Genomic DNA, 23,962 nt, shown 5'->3' with positions numbered 1-23,962 from the left:
TTCCAGCTATAAAAAATTAAGAGATGGGAGGCCGAGACGGGCGGATCACGAGGTCAGGAGATCGAGACCATCCTGGCTAACACAGTGAAACCCCGTCTCTACTAAAAAATACGAAAAACTAGCCGGGCGAGGTGGTGGGCGCCTGTAGTCCTAGCTACTCGGGAGGCTGAGGCAGGAGAATGGTGTGAACCCGGGAGACGGAGCTTGCGGTGAGCTGAGATCCAGCCACTGCACTCCAGCCCGGGCGACAGAGTGAGACTCCGCCTCAAAAAAAAAAAAAAAAAAAATTAAGAGAGCTTTTAAAATTAAAGCAATTAAAAAATAGAAATCAAAATCCTTAAAAATTAAATGAATTTTAATTTGAACTAAATAAAATACAGTGAAGAATTAAAACAATCCTTTTAAATGATCAGTAGGCAGGTGATAAAAAAAAACATTGTATCACATATGAGGAGGGGAAAAAAAAAGTCAGATTTAAAAAAATAATATAAAGTCACTGAAAGTTAAATGTAAATCTCCAAGGGGATGAGCTATATATTTGATGTTGAAGGCAGTGTACCATATTTTTACAAGTTTGCTCAGTCAATGCAGGTGTCAGGAGTTGCACAAACTAAACGCAGAATAATGAATATATTTGGAAGTAAGACAGATCTGGTTTGAATACTAGTTCTGTTAATCATTGTATGTAAATAAATTAAGACAATTTATTTGTTGTCAAGTCACTCCATCTCTCTTAACCCTCAGTTTCCTTATCTGTAAAGAAGGGATGTTGTGAAGATTACGGAAAATAAAATCTACAAAGCATTTAGTACCATCTCGTGGTATCAGAAGATGAGACTGAGTCCCAATAACTCTCAATAAATATTGATTATTACCTATTGTATCTTCCTGATTTGTTTCTTTTACCCTCCCTTGTTCCAAAAAGAATTTGAGATGGCCTGAACACAATATTTTATGCAGTGATCCAAAGCCCATTTCTGTTCTCTCCTGGCTTTTTCCATCTACTCCCATCACATCCCTGTCAGGCCGATGTGTACACAAGAATATCTAAGAGTAAAAATGTGCCCCCTCTTTTTGACACAAATAGAAGGAAAATATTCAGCAAGATGCTGAAAGAGAACTTTGAGATTAAAAACAATTTTAAAAAATCCAAAAGCAATATAAACCACTAGAACCATCAAAAGAGGCCAAATGTCTATGTCTAGAGTGGCAGTACATTCTGTTCTCAGCACACGATAGCAAGTTAGGCATAATGGGTAAGCTGTTGATGTTGGGTAGTAGAATGAAACTGGCAAAAGAACAGCCAGTTCTTATTTCCTGTGAATAACTCTGCACCAATCTCAGCCTCAAATCACAGCTTTGGGTACCTACTGGAACTATCAGTCAATCAATATATCAACCAAGTAACCTATCAACCTGTCATATATGAAGGAAAACAAGAACAATGTTAAAAATTTTCATATATTTTGTCTGCTTTATTCCTCCCAACAACCATATAGTAATAATAATATTAGTAGTAGTATCATAAGATTATTCACAATGATAGTAATAACTCTTAGTTGATAATGAATGCTTGTAATAATTATCGTATTTGTATTATTCCAAGAGGAACTGAACTTGATAAAGTCAAATGACATGCTCAAGTTTATACCTACTAATAGTGAGAGAGCTACCTCAGAGTATTTTCCAGTAAAGAAATTCTAAATGCAAATTCTTATTCTAAGTTATATACCACCAGTTCTGTCGTCCAAAGCAAGATGTTGAAAAATACATGTTGTACTGTATTAAACATCTCGAGATGATCACATAAGCCTTACCCTAACTTTTTGAGCACATGAATCACAGTCAAACTGGAGTGACAGTGATTTAGCCTTATTTGATTTTTAAAATGTAATTTAATTTGGGGGTAGATGAGTAGCAGATCCTCAATACACTGCCTTTTTAGGCATGGTAGACTGTGACTGTGATGCTGTACCAGTGATTCATTTTTCTGAATCACTGCTCTGTTCTCCAGCAACTTGAGTCTACAAAACCAAATGCTTGTTCCTAGATTACTGATTCTGACTCTCTTCCTCTAGTTTCAACAAAGGCATCCTTGGAGCTTTTCTCTTCTCATTTCTTCCCCAAGCTGATAGCCCTTTGCTCTTTCTATTACTAAAGGGAGATCTCAGTCACAATAAGCATTCTACCTTGTAGATCTTTCCCTGCTTCTGTTAACCTTTGAGATCCTGGGATCCTTGTGGGATAAGATATTCCCAGAGGCAGCTCAAAAATTTCTTCACAGGAGCAGCAATAAGGGAAGAGGGAGGGAGAGCTTAACTTTGTGTCCCCACAGCACTTTATAAAACAAAGAAAAAACCTTTGTGGGGATGGTGCTGCAGGCTACCCCACCTACCATCAAAACTTAGCTGCCTCTGTGCAGTAGCCCCTTTCAGACCTCACTTGACTATTAGTCATGTGCTACTGTCAGAGGAGATCAGGTGTGTTCAATGTGGTATGGCCATGGACAGTCATGTCCTACCTTCAGTTGTGCCCTCTGGGATGCCAAATGATACTTGTCACCTTGGAAAAGTGATGCCCAGTTTTGTTTGGTTTGCTTTTTCATGACTGACTTTTTAATTTATCCTTCATGGGAAGTGTATGCTCTGGAACAAATTACAAAGTCGCATTTTTTTATAATGGCCATTGTCTAATCCTCTGCTTTATAATTACTGAGAATTAAGTCTCAAAATTGTTTTTTGTTGTTGTTTGCTTTGAGTCTCTTCTTATTAACAAGACGTTCTAGACCACAAAAATTTGAATGCAGTCTTTTGTAATCTTTTCTCCATTAAAATAATTCTTCCAGGAAAACTTTGAAAATTGAAATTAAACCAAGAGAGTAAAATTTACAAAGTAACATGGTCACAAAAACAGAATTCTGTTAAGCAAAATTTTTATATCCCTTTTGCTTGTTTGTTTCTCAAAGAATTCCTCTATTTCCTCGAATATCCATTTCTCTGGAAACAGTTACGCCCAAACCAAAAACAAAATCAATACTGAAGGGCAAGATGGATAACTCCCTAGAAAACGTTGAGTCCAACTTTGAGGCTGATGAAAAGTTGGTCATGGACACCTGGCAACAGGCTTCTTTAGCAGTATCTCACATGGTAAGCAATGTTCGTTGTATTTCCTGTTAGTAATACACATTCATTGAATACCAAGGTTGGTAATATGCTATAAGTAGAAAATTTACACAATGTTCTCAAGCACTGTAGAAAGTTGTACCTTCAAAACATTTTTTTTTTTTCTGAAAGAAATAGAGAAATGTGATTTGGTCAATAAATTTTTGAGATCATGAAACAAATGAACAAACACTTAGGTTATTTTCTGTGCTGGACTCCGGTTCCAAGTGCAGGGCCTAAAGGCATTCAGGAAATGTTAATGAGGCGGATCAAGTGTAAGAAAATCAAGACGGAATGGGTCTGGGACCAAGCGGAAGTCACACCCCTGCTTGCAGGGGCACATGCAATTGCCATTTAAAAATGAGGTCTGGCATGGTCAGATTTTCCAATTTTCCAAGAAAAACCAGGCATTCAGATTTTTATGTAAAACTACTAATTTTAACATGTAAGAAATGAAAGAAAAATTTTTAAAAAATATTCTGCAGAGCCAAGCAAATCACACATCTGGCCTATAGGGCTCTAGCTGGCAACCCCTCTGCTAGGCATTTTTCCTAAGTCACCTGTGGGGTAAGTATTGTTATTATCCAATTTACGGTGGGGAATTAAGGTTCAGAAAGGCTAAGAAACTTGTCCAAATTCTCCTAGCAGGTAAATATCAAAATGAAATTTGAACCTAGGTCTATATGACTTCAAAGCTTATATCATTTCTACCCAAATCAAAAGGGAAAGGGGAGGCATACACGTAACTTTAATCCAAGCAGAAGGTCCACACCATGAAGAAGATACACACGGAGTTTAACTCAGATGATCAATTGCTATTCCCTCATCTACCGGGTCGTGGTATACCACTTAACTAGATTCTAAAACTTTTTGTATACCTTGGACTTAGCATAACGCCCACATCAAACATAATATAATAATAAGCCCTCAATATAGTCTTGAGGTGCTGCTGCTGCTATGCTGATGATGCTGATGTCAATATTAGCGATGACGTTAGTGACAATAATGATCATAGCAGAGACCACAACAAGTACCAAGCACCAGAAAGTGGGAAACCAGACATAGAAGCTCTAGAAAAAAATGAGTTATTCTTACTGTTAAATGAGGAGCATAGACATAATCTACAAGTCTTATGAATCTCATTAAAATTACCTGGGAAAATGACACTTAAAAATAGTATATTCTTAGAAAGGGAGGGTCACATAGCACAAAAAACATTGGCTATGCCTCTTGATTAAGCTGATACGATTTTAGGAAAATCACTTAACTTCTCTAATTCTTTAGTGCTGTGTCTGTAATATTGGAGATAGTCGATCTTTCCTTTATTGAATGGCTGAAAAAAATCCAACGAAATACTGTATGTAAAGTGTTTTAGAAACTGTACATTTTAACTTATTATTATGTTAAGACATGTATTCAAAATTGTACCCTTTTCCTTGTGGACTTTTAAAAATCTTATAGAAAGCATAGGAAAATGGACTGCTTAGTGATTAATATTACTAACAATTATATTTGAATCCTGCTTGACTTTGATGTCACACAATCTTAAGGGAACTTGGAATTTCAAATGAAACAGGTGTGATTCACTAAACTGTTGTGGGGCAAACAGCACCAGCTGAGATTAGTGCAACTAAAAATGAGAGCACTTTAACATAGGCTTTTTTCTACACAGCAGTTTTACCAGGAGCTATCCATTTAGTAGACTGTGTTAATTTTTGGCAAAACTTTCTTCTAATTAGCAGATATGCAGTGATTTCAAAGAAACAAGTCATGTTTTTAACGCCCACAATGTCAAGGCATTATGTCTAAAGTTCTCTCCAGTGTTATAAGGTAGATTGCTGAATGAACTGTGACATGTTAATTTTTGATAGCAACCCAGAGGTCTTTGAGGAAAGTGGACCAGAAAATTTCAGACAATTATGATGCATAATTATGCAGGTAATTATGATAATTATCATCATCACAAAGTTGTTTACAAAGGAGAAAAATCCAATTTTGAAGAAAATTGCTAACTTACAGTGCTTTGCAGGAACCGATTAAAAATTTAATTGCGTGCAATTTAGGGGAGGAATTTTAGCAAGTCTGCTTTCCGCTTTACTAAGAACTTGCAAGTACAGTATCTGGTACTCATTTTTATCAAAAGGGCATCTGGTTTTAAAAAAAAAAAAAAGGAAAAAGCAAAGGCAGAAAGAAAGAAAAAGACAAAAAAAAAACACACACACACACAAAGAAATCTGCTTGCTCTCTGAAACCTTTCTGTATTCCTCCAAGATTCTGTTGATATTGAAGAAGTTGAGGGTGCATTCTGTGGAATATGATTCTTTTGAAAGAAAGTCCATTGATTATTAAGGATCTACTGGGCATCCCCTCTGAGCACAGCTCAAAGCTATGAAGAATACAAAGAAGTGGGACTGGCTTAGTTCTGGGAAGCATGAGGCCCCTTTGGAGGGTGGGGCAAGATTTAACACTCATAGAACACTTGGAAACAGTTACATGCTGCCATGGGGTATGAAGTATGGCAGAATTTTGGAGAAGGCAGGAACTGGCTAGTCTATCTCACCCACAAAACTGCAACAGTCTTTGAGGGTAGAGATTATGCCCTATTCATTTTTCTATTCACCTCCATTAATCTTTCTCTTTGTCCTCTCATCCCCTCACCACATTCTCCCCAGGAATTATAAATAATTAAATAAGCCCTCAATAGCCCCCATTTTTTCACCAATTGCTTTTTTAATTTAGATTTTAGAGTTTTAAACCCTATGTTGCTACGGCCTCCACAATGTGTGTATGTGCGCGTGTGTGTGTGTACGTGTGTGTGTGTGTGCGTGTGTGTGTTGTTTCTACCTTTGGGATTCTTTCCTGGGTTCTCATTTCTTGGGGCAACACTCATAAACAACCTTCACCTCCCAGGGGCAGTTGAACTTATTGCCAAATGTCCAGTATTTCTAACTACAATTACAACCCCAGTGACACAAGCCTCGAGACAAGAGTGTACATATATATAATCTTAATTTACAAATAACAATTGCATATATTTGTAAAGTACAGTGTGAAGTTTTGATGTCTGTATACATTGTGGGATGATTGAATCAAGCTAATTACCGTATCTATTACCTCACTTATTATTTTCGTGGTTAGAACATTGAAAATTTACTCTTTTAGCAATTTTGAAAAATACAATACATTATTATTAACTGTAGTCACCGTGCTGGGCAATACATCACCAGAGCTTATTCCTTTTATCTAACTGAAACTTAGTACCTTTGACCAACATCTCCGCTTTCCCTGTCCCACCTACTCACCCACCCCAGCCCCTGGTAACCACTCTTCTACTTTCTACTTCTATGCTTTGACTTTTTAAGATTCTACAAGTAAGTGAGATCACGCAGTATTTGCCTTTCTGTGCCTGGCTTATTTTGCTTAGCATAATGTCCTCCAGGTTCATCTGTGTTGTCATGAGACAAGGTTTTTCTGCTGCCTGAAGTGCAGAGCCAGCCACAGAGGAGGGGTGGAGGGATACCTGCGGTTCCTGACTCCATGGGTGGGCAAGGACAGAGCTTCTCCATTCAATACTTAGAATGAGGTGACAGAACAACTAATCTCAAGCCAGGACACTTGTGAGAATGAAAGGAGGCGCTTGGTGGAATGGAGAGAAGCTGAAAGTCAGTCCAGCGGAGGAAGCTAAGAACCTTGGGGTTAGCCTGTGGAATGGGTCAACCTCACAAATACTGAGTCTTTTGGGGGTGATATTTAGTGCTTAAGTAAAATAGAAGCCCAGGATTCAACTATCCATGACCCAATTAACACAGGGCATGCAGTCCCAAAAACTGGCTGTTGCCGAGGGTGATGAATATATGTAGGTTGATACCACAAATATACACCCAGAACATAAGCAAATAGGCTTCTGCAGTATTAAAATTTTATGAATGCAAATAAAAGAAAAAAATGTAAAAAAAAACAAACTCTGTAGGGGATCAGTTATCAAAAAAGGTTAAGAAACAATGATACAGGGAAATACCCCGGATTGGAAGTCGAGAGATTAAAGGAACTGAGAAGTATAAATGTGTGTTTGAGATTTAAAAGAAAGGACTTTTTGCATAACCATGGAGTTGTGACACTCTGGAGGTGGCAGTGAGGAAACATAAGGATGATTTGCAGGTGGGGCTTGAGAAAGTGAGCAACCTCCACACAGATGGTGGCAGGGAAGTCGCATCTTGGGACAGGGCCAGGTTTCCACTTAAGTAAAACATGGTGGGGTGTATTTTGTAAAGTTCGAGTACATGGGCACAATTGTTTACAGTGGATTAAGGTTTCAACAGAATTTATGACTACATCCAAATGGTTACCATATTTTATAAATGCTACATTAACTGAAATATTGCTGTTATGCAACCAGGTGGCTGCCGAAATTCATCAGAGGCTCATGGAAGAAGAAAAAGAAAACCAGCCAGCAGACCCCAAAGAAAAATCTCCTCAGATGGGTGCAAATAAAAAAATCAAAAAGGAGCCACCCAAGAAAAAACAGGAAGATAAAAAACCCAAAGGTATTTATGCTTTTAGCACTCAGAACTCTGGATGCCTAAACCTCTCCTTGGTAGAAAACAAGCATTTAACTAGACACGTTATTAGCGTCTAAGCCACTAAAATGCTACTCATTAGGTTTAAACTAGAGACCCAGGCTTCTATGATTTGTGATGTTAGTGGCAAATCATATTGCATACCAAGCCCACCTAACTTGTTTAACCAAATAGTCAGATGTACCAAGGGTAAAACAAACCTCAAAGACAGTTTTGAAATGTTAAAAGAACTTCCAGGATGGTACTATGTCATCTGAAAAGTCTATGCAGAAAGGCTAACACTGCAGTAACAAAGAGAAGTTTAAAAGCTATGTTTTTAAAAGCTATGTGTGTGTTTCAGGGGCAAGTCCTTTTCTCCTGGAGGCCTCCTGCCTAAATCCCTGCCTCAGTAGCATGAGGAAAAACAAAGAGTTGAGAAAATACATCTTGAAAGAGATCCCTAATTAACCTTAGGAATGAATAGCTTTGGCATCAACATTACCCTCCCACTCTGAAGTGGAATCCTGGGAAGCAAATGAACAGAACTCACTCCACTCATAGATTGCCCGTGATATGTTTATTATACACCTGCTATGTGAAATGCTCTAGATGGATGCCAAGAACACAATAGTAAATTAAAAATAAAACCAAAAATCACAACCACAGTCCCTGCCCTAACTCAGCTGTAGTCTTGCAGTAAAGACATGTGACTATTGTTCTTTGATAGGGGAGGTACAAGTACCTTAAGAACAAGGTCTCCCCACTCCGTCCTAGGATGTATAAGACGCTTCTTAGATGGAGAACATTCAAGCAGCCAGGAATGGGAGTTAAAGAAAAGCACTGAGGATGGAGGAAGGAGTGGGTCAGTGGCACTTGAAGGAAAGGGAAGAATATTACCTTGATAAAGAACACACCGCTTAAGTCCATCTCAAGTGGCAGAAATAAGGGAAGTGCTTCTGTTAACTTTAATGGAATAACTGTTGGGGTCTGATCCCTTAATTTTACAGATGATAAAACAGAAATCTAGAGAGATTAATCTCTCCTTCATCTGTAACTTACATATACATCTATTATTGCAACATATTACAATTTCTTTGTTTACAGTATGTCTTCTTTACAAGATTTGAACCCTTTGAGGTCAGACCCTCAAAGAAAGATTAGTTGAACTGAAAATAGAGCTATGTAAATGAACCCTGCCACTAGAATCATATTGCCATAGCCCATGGGTAAATCCTTTGATAAGTACTGACAAATTTATATTTTCTAATTAGCTTATATAATCACTGATGTACTTATAGTTAAGTTGTAATTAAAATATAATTAAATTAGCCAGGAGCAGTGCCTCACACCTGTAATCCTGCACTTTGGGAGGCCAAGGCAGGTGGATTGCTTGAGCCCAGGAGTTTGAGATCAGCCTGAGCAACATGACAAAACTCTGTCTTTACAAAAAAATACAATAAAATAGCTGGGTGTGGTGGCACACTTCTGTAGTCCCAGCTACTAGGGAGGCTGAGGTGGAAAGATTGCCTGATCTTGGGAGGTCGAGGCTGCAGTGAACCATGAGCATGCCACTGCACTCCAGCCTGGGTGACAGAGCAAGACTGTTTCAAAAGATAATAATGATATTTAAATAGATTCTAGATTCTTGACCATCACCCGCATTTCACTCACATCTTCTTGCGGTTATTCTCGTATCTTCTTTTTTTGGTGAAGATCTAGGAATTACTTTGCTAATGGAAGTTATCCTTTATGGAGTGGTAATTCTGCAGGTGTCTAATGGGGTCAGCACTATGTTGGGATTTGCTAATTTCTGTCCCCAAACTCTGGATTTCACTATGTTTGGAAACTGTAACCATCTCTGCACTTGCTACATACCTTATTTTTTAATTATACTACACAAATGGGGTGTTTTATATGAGTCGAGCCCAGGAACCATACAGAGAATTCTCAAGGAAAAATTCGGTATTTCATCACACACACTGGGAGGACCAAGGTTTCATTGTTTCCAAATCACTAGAGGTTTATAGCTTAACAAATTTTGCTTTGTGCTCATTCTGTGCAAATACTATGTGCATACCTTTGTATTTCGTTAGTTTACTCAGCATGTTTCATTGCCCTTTCAGGTAAATCACCACCTATTGCAGAAGCAACTCCTGTCATAGTAACAACAGAGGAAATTGCTGAAATCGAAAGGAAAAATGAGCTGAGGCTCAAAATAAAAGAAGAACACCTTGCTGCCTTGCAATTTGAAGGTAGCAATTGAAACGACTAAGATGATGCTGTTCAGTAGAAAGGAGACCAGTAGCCAAACAGCCCACAACTGACTCATCAACTGCCTCAGACCATGTCTATAAGAACATACAGCAAACAGGTTGAAAAGTACAATATTCAGTTGACTGATTTTGTTTGACCACACAAGGACTAGATTTGAGTGTTGCATAAGTCAGATGTTTTGACATCACCTAATCAGTCTTAACTAATGGCAGTATCTCAAAAAGAATCAAAAAGAATTTGGGAATGGGTTGGAAAAAGCAATAGCAGTAATTAAGATCTCATAAAACAGAAACAAAAGAAAATGTTGAAAGTTGGTATGATTTTATAGGTTTAGGTAGGGACTACCTAAAGTAAGCGGTTTTGTATTACAGTAAGAATAATTTAGGTCCCTCATTAGGAAAATAAATTCTAACTAAAGGCTAACAGGCCCTGAAAGTGAGTTCTTGGGAACAAAGGCCATAGAAGAGCCAGTCATATATCTGTTATGTTCAGGGGTGTTCTTCTCTATAAGAGCAATGACTCCACAAAACATTTTCCTTATGGCTCTCCTAATTGTCTTGTAATGCAATTCTAAATGAAATCTGAAAAGATCAGGAAACTGAGCAAACCTATCCTAAGGGGAAAAAACATGGTCAATATATAAGATGACAAAACCACAAAAATGTGGCATGGGGTATGCCGAGAGACCTATAACTACTCAGTGACTATTAACTACTAAGGATGCTTTCCATCCCTTGTTTCTCTTGTTTTCTCTCCCCTGTCTTCCCCATCTTACTACCACCAACTTCTATAACTCCAAATAAAATCTGGTCAGTTGAACACAGGGAGATTGTGGCATCAGGCAAGTCCAGGACAGATGCATCTCCCCTATTGCCTGCCCTGCATCTGATTTCAGTGGTTTTCAGTATACTTCATCTTTCAGTTCATTCCATACATGATCCTTAGTGTAGCAAAATTCATTTATTCATATAACAAATGATTATTGACTTTCCAGTCTGTACCAAGTCCTGTGATAGTTGCTGGAGACACATGCTTGTATGTACGAACATAAACAAAAAATAAAACTCAGTCTCAAGGAAGAGAAATGCAATCACTGTCGCATGTTGACCTGTTGACAGCTGGGCCTGTAGTCACACCTACTGAAGAGATTGAGGTGAAGGATCGATTGTGTTTGAATCCAGCCTGGGCAACATAGTGAGATCCTGTCTCAAAAAAAAAAAATGTGATATTGGTGGTGGGCATATGGGGCAAAGGGGACATGAGGGGAATTCCCGACTTACCCGAGGAACTAATTAACTAATTCTTGAGCTGAAGTGGAAGACTATGGAGAAGTTTTTCCAGGGGAAAAACTGGCTTCAGAATGAAGAGAAGCATTGCATGCCGTGGCAGAGAGAGGGCTAAGAGGGATATCAGCTTGTGAGTAGCTTAGGAGCATGAGTCATGTTCTGGAAAGGAGCGACTTGGGAGATGGAGAGGCTAGACCATGGAGGGTTATTTAGGCCCTGCCAAGAATGTTCGATTCTTCCCTGGTGGCAGCTGGGAGCTAGTGAAAAATTGTGAGCAGAAAAGTGATTATGATCACATCTGCAGGTAAGACAAATTACTCTGGATAGTGTGGAGGTGGATTTGGATTTGAGGTGGGGGAAGAAAGTTAGAAAAAGTAGGATTGAGGCTATTGCAACAGTTTAAGTGAGAGATAATCAGCGCCCAAACTAGGCAGTGACAATGGAAAAAGCCAAAAAGAGAAACTGGAAAAATTTTGGAGATAAAATCCACCAAACAAATTATGTGCTAGGATCAGTAATGGGCCCGGGAGCACATGGAGTTTGTCCTGCTTTTAGTGGCGCTGAGAAATACAATGGCAATGCCACTCCAGGTTCTAAAGTAGGGAGATAAGCAAGAGACTTTGTCCCCTACTCCCTTTTCAAAATTCAGAAATTACCTATGTGTGTTCTCACATTTCGTTTGTCAAAGAGTAGACTGCTATAAAGTGCAATAGATAAAAAGCTCAATTATAGTTTTGGTTCAGATAATTTCTCAAATGACTCTACCACATACTACATTTTACTTCTCAGTGAGATGGATATTATCTTACCTATTCTGGTATGTTAAATGTGCACCTAAAGCTTCAAAAATTGAAGCATGAGTGGTTTCAAAGTGAATCTGTTCATTAGTAAATGAGTGCACTGCAATATGTTAAAACATTCTTATTTCTCTTTGCAAATAGAAACAGCCACACAGTTTCGACTTGAACTGATAAAGACAAAAGCATTGGCTCTTCTTGAAGATTTAGTAACAAAGGTGGTTGATGTATATAAACTCATGGAAAAATGGCTTGGTGAGAGATACTTGAATGAAATGGCCAGGTAAAGTACCACATGACTTTCTGAAAATATGTTTTGTGTATTCTAAGTACCAAAATTGATGAAGATTTTTAAGGTATTTACAAATTTAAATTACAATTACAAATAATAAATTTTGACCTTTTAGGAAATCACGTGTATAAACAGACAACATGAGCTTTACTATTATGTTTGTATTAACTCTTTTCTAACAGTAAATCATGCATCAAAGGGTTCTATTGCTATATTTAACTTTGCACAGTATTTATAAGTTTAGCTGTCATACTGATCAATACGAACCTTATTTTACAAGGTAAGATTATAGTTAATTTAAAAATAGTTTTCAGAAGTAAAATAATGCTCCATACTTTTCTAATGGTAGATTTATTATTAGTCAGAGCCAATTAAGGGGAGATTAAAAAGTCATTCACTGAAATGTTTTACCAACTAGACTTACTCTCTTTTAAGACCAACCCCAAATTTTACTTTTCTGTTGAGTTCTGAAGACTTCCCAGACTTCCATTGCTACTGAGGGGCAATGACTCCCATCCTGTTAGTTCACCCCTAAAAGGTACAAAAAGGTAGCTCAGCAGAATGAGTCATGATTGTCCAGACCAGGAGCTCCAGCTTGTCCACAAATTAGAAGCATGGTTGACGGCTCTGGGCCTCATTGGCTTCATCTATACAAGCAAATACTCCAGCCAGCGATTTCAGAAGTTTACACTAGATCTAGATTCCAAGATGCACTACAGTTTACAATAAACATTTACTGAAAACTTGTAAGTTGCTACACAAAGAGTATTCAAAAGGCAAGTATTCTTAGAAGCAACAATTGTCATGTAAAAAGCAGCTGTTACGGTTTGTTTTCTCTGGTCCTTGTCTCATAGTGAAGTTCTTCTGTAAAGTCTTCAGCCTAGTTGTTTGGAACTGCTGCTCCATAGTAAAACAAACAAACAAACATTAAACAGAATAAAAAATGCAAACACAAGCATAAGTAAGTTAGTTTACTGCAGTAATACTTAAAATCATTTTGCTACTGGATAACCAAGTCAGTTACTCATCAGCATCACACAGCAGTAATATTCAGTTCTGTTCTCTGCCTACTATTTTCAAATGAAAGTGTATCATCTTCATTTTTGGGATCCATGACTCCCATCCATGTGGCCATCCAGTGTAAATGCATATTAGTTTTAGCAAATGTACTCATATTTCTCAGATTTATATTGTATATGTCTTTGCTCTGTGAATATACATATGCTGTCATGAACTGTGGCCCAAGAAGTTAAAACCTAGAAATGTGATACAAATAAATAAAAAAATAGTTGGCAGGTCCCTTTGACCTTCAAATCCTGTTTTCATTTTCCGGGCACTTTTTTCCTTCCATTGTTAAGATTACTCCTAGTAACCTTCCACTAGGTGGCGCGCATCTGTTTTAGTATCCTGATTCCCAATAAAGGTACTGTTATTCTATTAGTCTTGTTTTACAGAGTATCCTACAGGGTTATGGTTGGGTCTCCATCCACATTTGGAGTCCCTCCTCACTCACGTAAATTCAGCAGCTATCCAGTGACCTTCTCCTCTGTCCCCGAGCACGCAACCACCCTAAAGCATAAACTAATTGACTAATCCGTATTACATGGACACTCACAAAGACAACGTTCTGGAGTTGAATTCGAGTATCTTTTGAAAGATAGCAACTAATACTACTTTTTAAATTTTCAGTTGTATGTTCAGTATATGGTATATTTGGTGCTTATGAATTATATAAAATCAGATTAAATTTGCATTTTTCTGTGATGCTCACTTTCATTGTAATATATAAACAAGATCTTGTCTTCGGTACAGCGATAAGCACTTATTCATGTATGAAACCTCTCTAGCCTTTAAAACGACTTTTAAAATGTCATTAACTATACCCGTAGTACAGTTTAAATCCTTGCCGTATGTGAGTTCACATTAATAGCCATAAGATAGGGAGTGTTGTGTGGTTGATTCCATTGCAAAGACAAGGAAATTTAGAGAGCTTAGGTTACTTGCCCCAGGATATGTGGCTAGAGAGTGTCCTAGGATGAGAACTCAGATTCCAGTACTCTTTCTACCACATCATAGTGGTTCCCAACTGTTGCTCCTTTATCATGTGATCTAGCTAGGAATTGTTATTCTTCATGAAGACAGCAAAGCAATTTCAATGGATTATATGCAAAAGAGCCTATTCTGATATCTTTGTTTTAGATAACATCAAACTTCTTGACAGAAATAGAGAAAAGCCACTCTTCTAGAAATACATTATCGAACTTGATTCACTTCATAATTCATCCTTATTCCAAATAAATGTATTATTCTAATAGTCACGTTTTACAGAGTATTGTGCCATATAATCTTATTCTGGTTCATACTTAGAAGGAAATATAACCCTTGATATAATCTTGCTTATGTAGTAAAATATATTCTAATGCTAATAAAAACTATATTTAATAGAGTCTCTTTAAGTTCAGTTTTGTGTAAAATGTGTAACTATTAGCTATTTAATAAGCATGCATTTTCTATTTAATCTGCATTTATTTATACCCTGCCTTTTTACAAAATAGATTTGGGGACAAATTGAAATTTATAAGCATGCAGATGGAGTTGTCTAACAGCTATATAATGTGTTTACTTTTGTGTGTATGTCTTATAAGCAAACTTTATTAATCTAATAGTATCTTTCATGGGGTTAACGCTATCCATTTTACCATTTTCAGTGTAGAAAAATTAACTGACGTAGCTCGCTATCACATTGAAACATCTACAAAAATTCAGAATGAACTTTATTTAAACCAAGAAGACTTCTTCATTAATGGCAATGTAAAAGTCTTTCCAGATCCTCCCCCACCGATACGTCCTCCACCTGTAGAAAAGGAAGAAGATGGCACCCTGACCATCGAACAGCTTGACAATCTTCGGGATCAGTTCTTAGATATGGCACCTAAAGGTAAGAAAAATAATTATTGTGAAAAGAGCACAAAAAAAGGTTAAGATTAACCAGGACAGCAATCACTTGCCAGCAAGTAAAATCAGCTCTATGGGATCATGTAGCACTAAAACATGTCCTTGCTTTGTTCTAGTTTATTAAATATTTGTTTCATACAGCACAGACCCTAATTAAACAAGCAGAACCCACTGTGAATAATGCTTGAGCAGTGTGGTGATCTTCATTCCTGGTAATTCCCTCTCCTGTCCTCCCCGCCCCTTGCTGACAGGTTTATATATTTGAGTATTACTCCACTTGGCAGCTTACAGAAAGACTTTGTGCATACTTCTAGTTTAGATATTGTATTGAGATTATGAGTTTGTGTCTCTCTGAGGGGAGACCAGGGAATAGAAGATCTCCCTTTTATGTTGGCCTTTTCCCTCCGTGCTTGTAGACCATAAGCAGAATCAAATGAGCTGTTAGAAAATGTTGGCTTAATTAATTAGTTTGTTCGTGTGTATGTGTAAATGTTTTCTGCGCACAACAATTTTAGCTCTTTCACATTTTATCAGCATGGACCTACAGCATCTGCACAGGCTTTTTTTATTCAGGCATTTCCTACTTCCAGATATTCTTCAATGAGTTCTGTCAATTGATAGCTCAAGTAATTCAGACAGATCATATAGGATTATCATCTCCACTTTAAAGGTCTAGACACTGACTCGCAGAGGAGTTTAGCAGATTTTTTGCCTATGATCATATGTCATTCAGAACTCTGCAGATCCAAAGTTCTTGCCCCTTCTCACTGAACTAAGTTGCCTCTCATAAGCAGATTTCCTTTATCTTTCAACATATACTACTTATTAGGAAATTATTACTTTTGCCTATAGCATAATCAACTGACTTTAGTATTAATACAATGTTACTTTTAAAAAAAAGTTCAGTATTTCTAGAAATTCACATCATATATCATTAGTAAAAAGAGCATTACTCTAAGTCTGAAAGCTTCCTTGCCACGCCCAGTGGGTGAAATTGGTGTATATGTGTGTGCCTGGGTGAGCCTTGTGCTTTGATATGTCAGCTCATCAAATCAGCTAGAGCAGGCTTTACAGCTCCAAGGTATAAAAGCTAACACTTCAGCTGTGGAGGGACAGAGGTGCTGTTTGGCAGCATTTGGGCATGAAGGAAACATGGCCATCAGCAGGTACAAAAAATCTCGACTTTACAAATCAGCCCATGAAATCCCTTCAGTCCTTTAGTCAGGTAGAGTGCACCCTCTTCTCCATGGTGCGAGTTTCACAATGCCCTGTTATTATGTACTTCCCTCTTCAGAGTTGCTTTTTCCCTTCATTTTATCCAGGCCATTATTTTACACATAAAATAAAAAGATATGTGTAAATGGATTCTAATCATGACATGTGGTTTGCTTTAATCCTACATTCTGGTGACTGGGAGGAAATCACTCAATTAATAGGTAAAAACTAAAGGCATCTGGGGACACTTGAATAGGTAGAAGTGGATTTTGAAAATTATGATTCACTTATAATATCTTTCAGAAGGGACCCTAGTATCCATGATGCTAATCATAATACTTTCTTGGATCCAACCTCAAATCCATAGCTCATATTTCAACTAAAATTTTAAAAATAAATTTTAAAAAATAGCAGCTATAACTTGACATGTGTCTCAGAAGATTAACTCTAGAAACCCTTGGGAAACAAAGATGTCGACAGGTAAATGTTTTCAGACAATGGGAGAAATAAGAAGGGAGGGAGAGGAAATATAGGAAGGGAGGGAGGGAGAAACAGAAAGAGTTTTTTTTTTTAATTTTTATTTTTTAAAAAGCAGAGTAAAAGGAAACCACTTGCTCTAGGAGCTGAGAGTTTAATTTGAAAAGGCAAGCAAAGAAGAAGGAAATATGAACAACTATTAGAGTTCTTTCCGGGACACAATATGAATGTTATTCAAGTGCTCAAGAATGCAAAGCATCAGTGTGCCCTGAAATTGGTCAGGGAAAAGTTTGTGGAGCAAAACTTTGGAGGGGAAATTGAAGAGGGTAAAGAGATTTTGTGGCAAGGCTAGAGAGAATGTTTACAGCTAGAGAAACAGCTGCTGGAAACCCTGCAGACAAGAAGCGTGAGGATAGGGGCATGATGTTTGGGAAACGGTTAGGAGACTGCTCTGCTTTTCTTTCTCCAACTGCATGAACTTCAGGCGAATGGAAGAGGAGACTTTCTCTGTCTGAGGAACCACCTCCACCCAGCCAAGCTGGAGAATTAACCCATATGCAAGAATAACAGTTGTAATTAACACAGAATTTACAAGGCTATACAATACTGTAGGAATTGGGGATTGTGATCATTCAAAGTGAGTTATGCATGGTCTATGGGCAAACAGTTTAGACTCTTTTCTCTATTAACTCAATTATACCATTTGAAAAACTATGTATTGCATATATTGCTTTTTAGGTGTATCTAAAATAATTAATAAGTGTTGGGAATTTGATTGACAGGAGTAATGTTCATTGTTATTATTCTTACTATTCTTATAGAGGGCAGGGAAAAGTACTATTCCATTTTCTGCTTCCCGGAGTCACAGAATTGGAGGTTCTCTACTGATACCCTTGAAATCAGGCTCCAAACATGGACAATGGCCATGCCTCAGAAAACCCATTAACTACTGCTCACCCCTTTTCCCCGTCTCTTCTGGCCCCACAAAGTATACTCTGACTTTTTTGTTTTTCTACCCCATTTGGCAATAGTTCACTTAAGAAACATGATACACACTCATCCGTCTTTTAAATGAAGGCTTTTGTTGTATTTCTTCCAAGAAATGGAAAACAATCCTTTATGATACCTTCCATTGTATTTACCTTAGAACTCTACAATTTCAAAAGACAATCTTAGTGAGTGATAACAGGTTTGAGAGTATGGAGGAGCTGACTGAACATGGTGTGTTTCAAATGTGTGATCCTGCAGAACTTCCTGCTCAAACTTGCTATTATTTCTATGCCAAGAAATATAAACATTTTCCTATATTATTTCATATATGCCCATGTAACATATAATATCTAAGATGCAACTTTCAAGTTCACTAAAATATGTTAACACAGATGGATTTTTTTTGTGGGGGAAGCATACATATTTGCATATAATAGCCATTATGTTACTATCCCCATGGTAAGATTTTTTAGCAGATTTATAAGGAGCACTGATGTTACTAAATTACACTTTGCAAGTTTTAATCATGCCACACAAATACAATTATTGGATTATTATTTAATCTTTTATTAAAACAATGACTGAATGGGTTAAATTCTTGTGACTAGATGGTATCAGGATGTAAATGGAAAGAACTAAAGCTTCAGGGGTTTTCTGCTACATATTGTTTAATTCGTTCGAAAACAAAAGTCTTCATTAAAATAGCCCTTACTAAAGAAAACATAAAATTGAAAAGCATCATATATTGTAACATATTCAACACTCCTTTTCTGGTCAAATTCTGCCACTTAATGATGATTCTACCTCTCTTTTGGTAAAGGTAATGATGAGACCTAAAATAGTATTTATTGATATGATTGACACAAATATACCAGAAAAATAATGACCTTATACATGATAATCAAATGAGATCATGCAAAATGCAATGAAACAGTTGATTACACTTGCATTTTTCCTGCCACTTTGCAAAGATCCATACTTTAGAAGCATGAGAACAGCATGAGTAAAAGAAAGCTAATGAATTAGCAAACCATTCTTTCCATCGCGTATCCTAGGAATCATTCCTATGAGCATACTCCCGGCAGAGTTAGATCTACTGAATATTTTCTGAATTATAACAATAGCCAATTTGACCTAGTCACTATGTGTCAGACCCTTTGCTAACATTTTCATATGTTAATTCACTTATTATCCACCTCAGTCTATGATGGGATGTCTAGAGCCAAACAGTTCTTTCTCAAGTTCACCTCTTGTCAAATGACTGTCATATGATCTTGGACAAGTTACTAAATTTCTCTCTGTGTCAGTTACTGCATCTGTAAAATAAGAATAATAATGATACATATTCCATGTATTGAAATCAGGTTGTTATGAGGATTAAAGTAATTAATATATGTAAAGTGCTTAGAAAGAGCATAGCACATAGAATGTGCAATTTAAGTGTAATCATATAAGCCATTGTGACTTGATTATATAATTATAGTAATGTCATATTAGTATATAATATATAATATTATACAATATTGATACAAAGTAGTCTATTATCCAAAATGTTAGCTTGGTGTCTTGAAGATGGAAATACCCTAGTAGGCATTTGCAATATTACCGCTGAGTACTTCCAAAAAAAAATGTACATCACCTGGTAGAATTAAATCATAAAGTAATGTGGCTTCCTAGGGAGTACAAGCATTCCAAACAAAAACATTAATTTTGTGTACTCCAGTAAGTTCTGGGTAGGTACATCTTGTCTCCAAACATCAAATGCCAAGTACGTAAGGAAGACAGCCTTTTTCTGATGGAAGCAATTTGGATTCTGTTGAAACTAGAATACTTTAGCAATGTTCCTCTGTCCACACTTAAGCCATAGAACCCTTTTTCCTTGTAAGCCCATCGGTACTCTATGAAATGCCTGCAGAGATTTGGTTCATAGCTATTTTTGCTTCTACTGAGAAGCTACCTGAAGAGAACATAGTTTAGCAAATTCTACACCCTCTCTTTTTCTTCAAAAGAGGCAGCATTTGTTTAAGGCCTGTAACATTGCTCTAAGAAGCTGGCAAGGACCCCTTTATTGAATCCCTTTTGGAGACCGATAGATTTTTTTTTTTTTTTTTTTTTTTTTTGAGATAGAGTCTGGCTCTGTCGCCCAGGCTGGAGTGGCGCGATCTCGGCTCACTGCAAGCTCCGCCTCCCGGGTTCACGCCATTCTCCTGCCTCAGCCTCCCGAGTAGCTGGGATTACAGGCACATGCCACCACGCCCGCTGATTTTTTTTGTATTTTTAGTAGAGACGAGGTTTCACCATGTTAGCCAGAATGGTCTCGATCTCCTGACCTCGTGATCTGCCTGCCTCGGCCTCCCAAAGTACTGGGATTACAGGCGTGAGCCACCGTGCCCGGCCGAGACCGATGGATTTAATGACTGGTCTCAGAGACAGAGGGTGCACATTCGGAACTCTAGGCTGTCGTGGTTAAGCTAGATCATTTAGCAGCATGGTTTTCACAGGAGGTCAAAAGCAGAAGTAGCTATTACTGCCTATGTGAATCAGCAGGGGGGTTAGCTCAGAGGCTTTTGAAACTGGACTTTCCAGGAAGAGAAGCAGGGGAAGGGTATTCCAGGCAAAGGGGAAAATGGAGCAGCTGTGGAGATTTTGAGATTGCATGACATATTGAGGGAACTGTGAAGAAACAAGAGGCAGGAGATGGGACCACAGAGAGCTTGTGGTCAGGTTGTGAAGTCTCAAGTGGCTTGCAAATGACATGTAGGAAAGGATTTTCAAAGGCATTTAGAGCCAAGTGTCGTGGAGAATGGATTGGAGCAGGGAAGAGGCTATGTGTGAGAGAGTGGCAGGCACTGTCAGTCTCTCTGCAAAGCCTCAAAGAACCCAGAGGCAGGAGTAAGGGCACCAGAGTGGTTGGTTGCCTGAAAGGAGTAACTAGAAAGTTCTATGGATTTTACCAGTCTTAGTGCCTGTGAGAAAATTATTAAAATACAATATTATGTATTTACAGGTAAGTATTTTGATCTGAAAATTGTCTAAGTTAGTCTGACATTAACCCAAATCAAGAAATACCGAAAGATTTCTTAGAGAAGGGAATACTATAGAAGAATAGGTGTTATTGACAGAATTATCACAGCAAGTGGCAAAATATGGGGATTACAGCAAAGAGGACTATGGCCCCCACCTGCCTTTGCTTCTTTCAATGGGTGAACTCTTTCCACTAGGTCAGATTCATATCGCAGAAATGCAGTAGTGAATCTAGAAGGCTTTAGACCTGTTAAAACTGTTTATGGGTAGAGTTTCAAATGTGTCTTCAGAATGAAACACACAGGTATTCTGAAGCCAGACAACTTACGTTAGACAAATGAAAGTATATACTCAGAATTCAAGGTAATATCTGTTGGAAAATCTGTCCATAGAACTAAAATTCTGTTTTGAAACTAGCACAATCAGTATTGGAAATTAAATTTTATTTTTTAAATGTAAATTTTAATTTTAAATTTACTTTTAAATTTAAATTTATATATATATACACATATACACACACACACATATATATATTTATATATTTAGACAAGGTTTCACTCTGTAGCTCAGGGTAGAGTGCAGTGGCACAATCATGGCTCACTGCAGCCTCAACACACCCCCTCCACCTCAGCCTTCCAAGTAACTGGGTCTACAGGTGCCTGCCACCATGCTCAGCTAATTTGTTTTTTAAATTTTCTTCTCTTTTCTTTTCTTTTGTAGAAATGAAGTTTCACTGTGTTGCCTATGCTTGTGATGCCTGGGCTTGTGATCTTCCCACCTCAGCCTCCCAAAGTGCTGGGAGTACAGCCATGAGCTACCATGCTCCCTCAATATGTCATGCAATCTCAGAATCTCCACAGCTGCTCCATTTTCCCCTTTGCCTGGAATACCCTTCCCCTCCTTTTCTTCCTGGAAAGTTCAGTTTCAAAAGCCTCTGGGCTAACCCTCATGCTGACTCACATAGGCAGCAATAGCTACTTCTGCCTTTGAACTCCTGTAAAAACCATGCTGCTAAATGATCTAGCTTAACCACGACAGCCTAGAGTTCTGAATGTGTACACTCTGTCTCTGAGACAGAGACAAAAAGAGATGTTAACAAAAAGATACTTTATTTTTTCATTTCTTTATTCATTTATTCACCAGCATTATGTGAGCAGCCCCCAGGCATAGTGCAACAGGCCTAATATGGAAGACTGACAAGTAGCCCCATGTTTGAGTAAGAAAATGAAGGCAGTAGCTGTCAAATACAAGGAGACTAATTTTAAATGAAATACAGTAACATTTAGAATTTGCAAAACCAGGGGTCTATTTTAATTACAGCCGCAAAAAGACTGATTAAAAAGCAAACGAGAGGCTGGGCGTGGTGGCTCACGCCTGTAATCCCAGCACTTTGAGAGGCTGAGGTGGGTGGATCACCTGAGGTCAGGAGTTTGAGACCAGCCTGACCAATATGGTGAAACCCTGTCTCTACTACAAATACAAAAATTAGCTGGGTGTGGTGTCAGGTGCCTGTATTCCCAGATACTTGGGAGGCTGAGACAGGAGAATTGCTTGAACCCAGGAGGTGGAGGTTGTAGTGAGCCGAGATCGTGCCACTGGACTCCAACCTGTGCAACATCACGAGACTCCATCTCAAAAAAAAAAAAAAGAACGTAAAGGAGAAGATAGACCCAAATAAGGTATGAAAGGCAGAGACAGATCAACTAATGTCAAGGTTTTCAATTAAAAGAGGTTGAGATAGGAAATCATGAAAACCAATTAGGAAAGAAGATAAATTTTCCTAAGCATCTACCAAGTGCTTAGCAGTCAGCCAGACTTACAAAGCACATTATTTAGTTCTAGTCAGAGGGGTCAAACCCTAGAACCATAAAGTATTGACAAAAAAACCCTGAATATATGTCAACATGAAATATTTTAGTAAACACATTCAATTTTTTATTATATGATAAAACGGACAATATAATCTAATGATTAGTAGCATCAAAGAATGTGAAGAAGGGACACATATATGTGGTCTAGGCTCTCTGCCTTCAGGGAGAAACTGGTACTTGAGGACTTTGTTTTGTGTAGTTTTTAGTTTTTTATCCTTCTGTTCAGATAAATATATGTCCGCCTGTCTGACAAATAATCAAATATGTGTCAAAAATTAGACCTTCGGGGGAAGGAAAAAGATGAGGCATGAGGCACAGCTCCTTTACAAAACCACCTAGCAAGGATTTCAAAGCTTCACATCCTTTTTTTGTAAATTAACAAGTTTGCTATGGCATTGCAACAGAAGGTAGGACTTAGGCAGGAGGGAAGGGATGTCCAAGGCAGATCTTGCAGACACACTACCATGCAAGCTCTATTATTCCTTTTTCTCACCAAGGGAAGAAAATTTTAGCTAAAAGTCATGTCACTCTTATGCATGGAGAAATGGATTCTAAAGCGAAGAAGAACATAGCAGTCCTTTCTTCATACAAGACACGTGGAAGAGGGATGTGTACAAACAGGCTGTGGAGTGTCGGGCTGCTGGTGAATCTCAGCTCCACCACTTACAAGCACTGCAACATTGGACAGTTTAATAAACCTCCCTGTGCCCCAGTTTTCTTATCTATAAAACGGTGATAATAATAGTCAGTACATTTTCTGAACTAAATAATAGGGGTAATGGATTGTAAGGATTCTGTGATATAAACTAGTTAAAGCACTTACCAGAATGCCTGGTAAGTAATAAGCACTCAATAAAATTTTTCCAAAAATAGTGAGCAAATGTGGGGGTCAGAGATTAAGCAAAACTGAGGGTAGAAATTGTGATTACTTAAAATAACAATGTGGAGTTATTTTAAAAGCAGGAATCCTTCGGATGATGTGAATAAAGTCACCGAAAAGCAGAAAAGGCCACAGAAGCTTGACCATTACCTTCCAAAGAGAAGCCATCAATTTTTGAAAATTT

The 23,962-nt window shown here is 37.8% G+C and overlaps 1 protein-coding gene across 1 annotated transcript in view; it reads left to right on the top strand.

Annotated features, from left to right (window-relative positions):
* SPEF2 (sperm flagellar 2) overlaps positions 1-23,962 on the top strand; it is a 190,167-nt gene that overhangs the window by 140,925 nt on the left and 25,280 nt on the right. Inside the window, exons 26-30 of the mRNA XM_012002382.1 lie at positions 2,966-3,146; positions 7,558-7,705; positions 9,841-9,969; positions 12,219-12,357; positions 15,075-15,304. Coding sequence (XP_011857772.1) covers positions 2,966-3,146; positions 7,558-7,705; positions 9,841-9,969; positions 12,219-12,357; positions 15,075-15,304 — 827 coding nt within the window. The remainder of the gene's footprint in view (positions 1-2,965; positions 3,147-7,557; positions 7,706-9,840; positions 9,970-12,218; positions 12,358-15,074; positions 15,305-23,962) is intronic.

The sequence above is a fragment of the Mandrillus leucophaeus genome, unplaced genomic scaffold, assembly GCF_000951045.1.
Source record: "Mandrillus leucophaeus isolate KB7577 unplaced genomic scaffold, Mleu.le_1.0 Scaffold684, whole genome shotgun sequence".
In the NCBI taxonomy this organism is placed as follows: domain Eukaryota; kingdom Metazoa; phylum Chordata; class Mammalia; order Primates; family Cercopithecidae; genus Mandrillus; species Mandrillus leucophaeus.
This window is presented reverse-complemented; position numbering and strand designations above follow the sequence as displayed.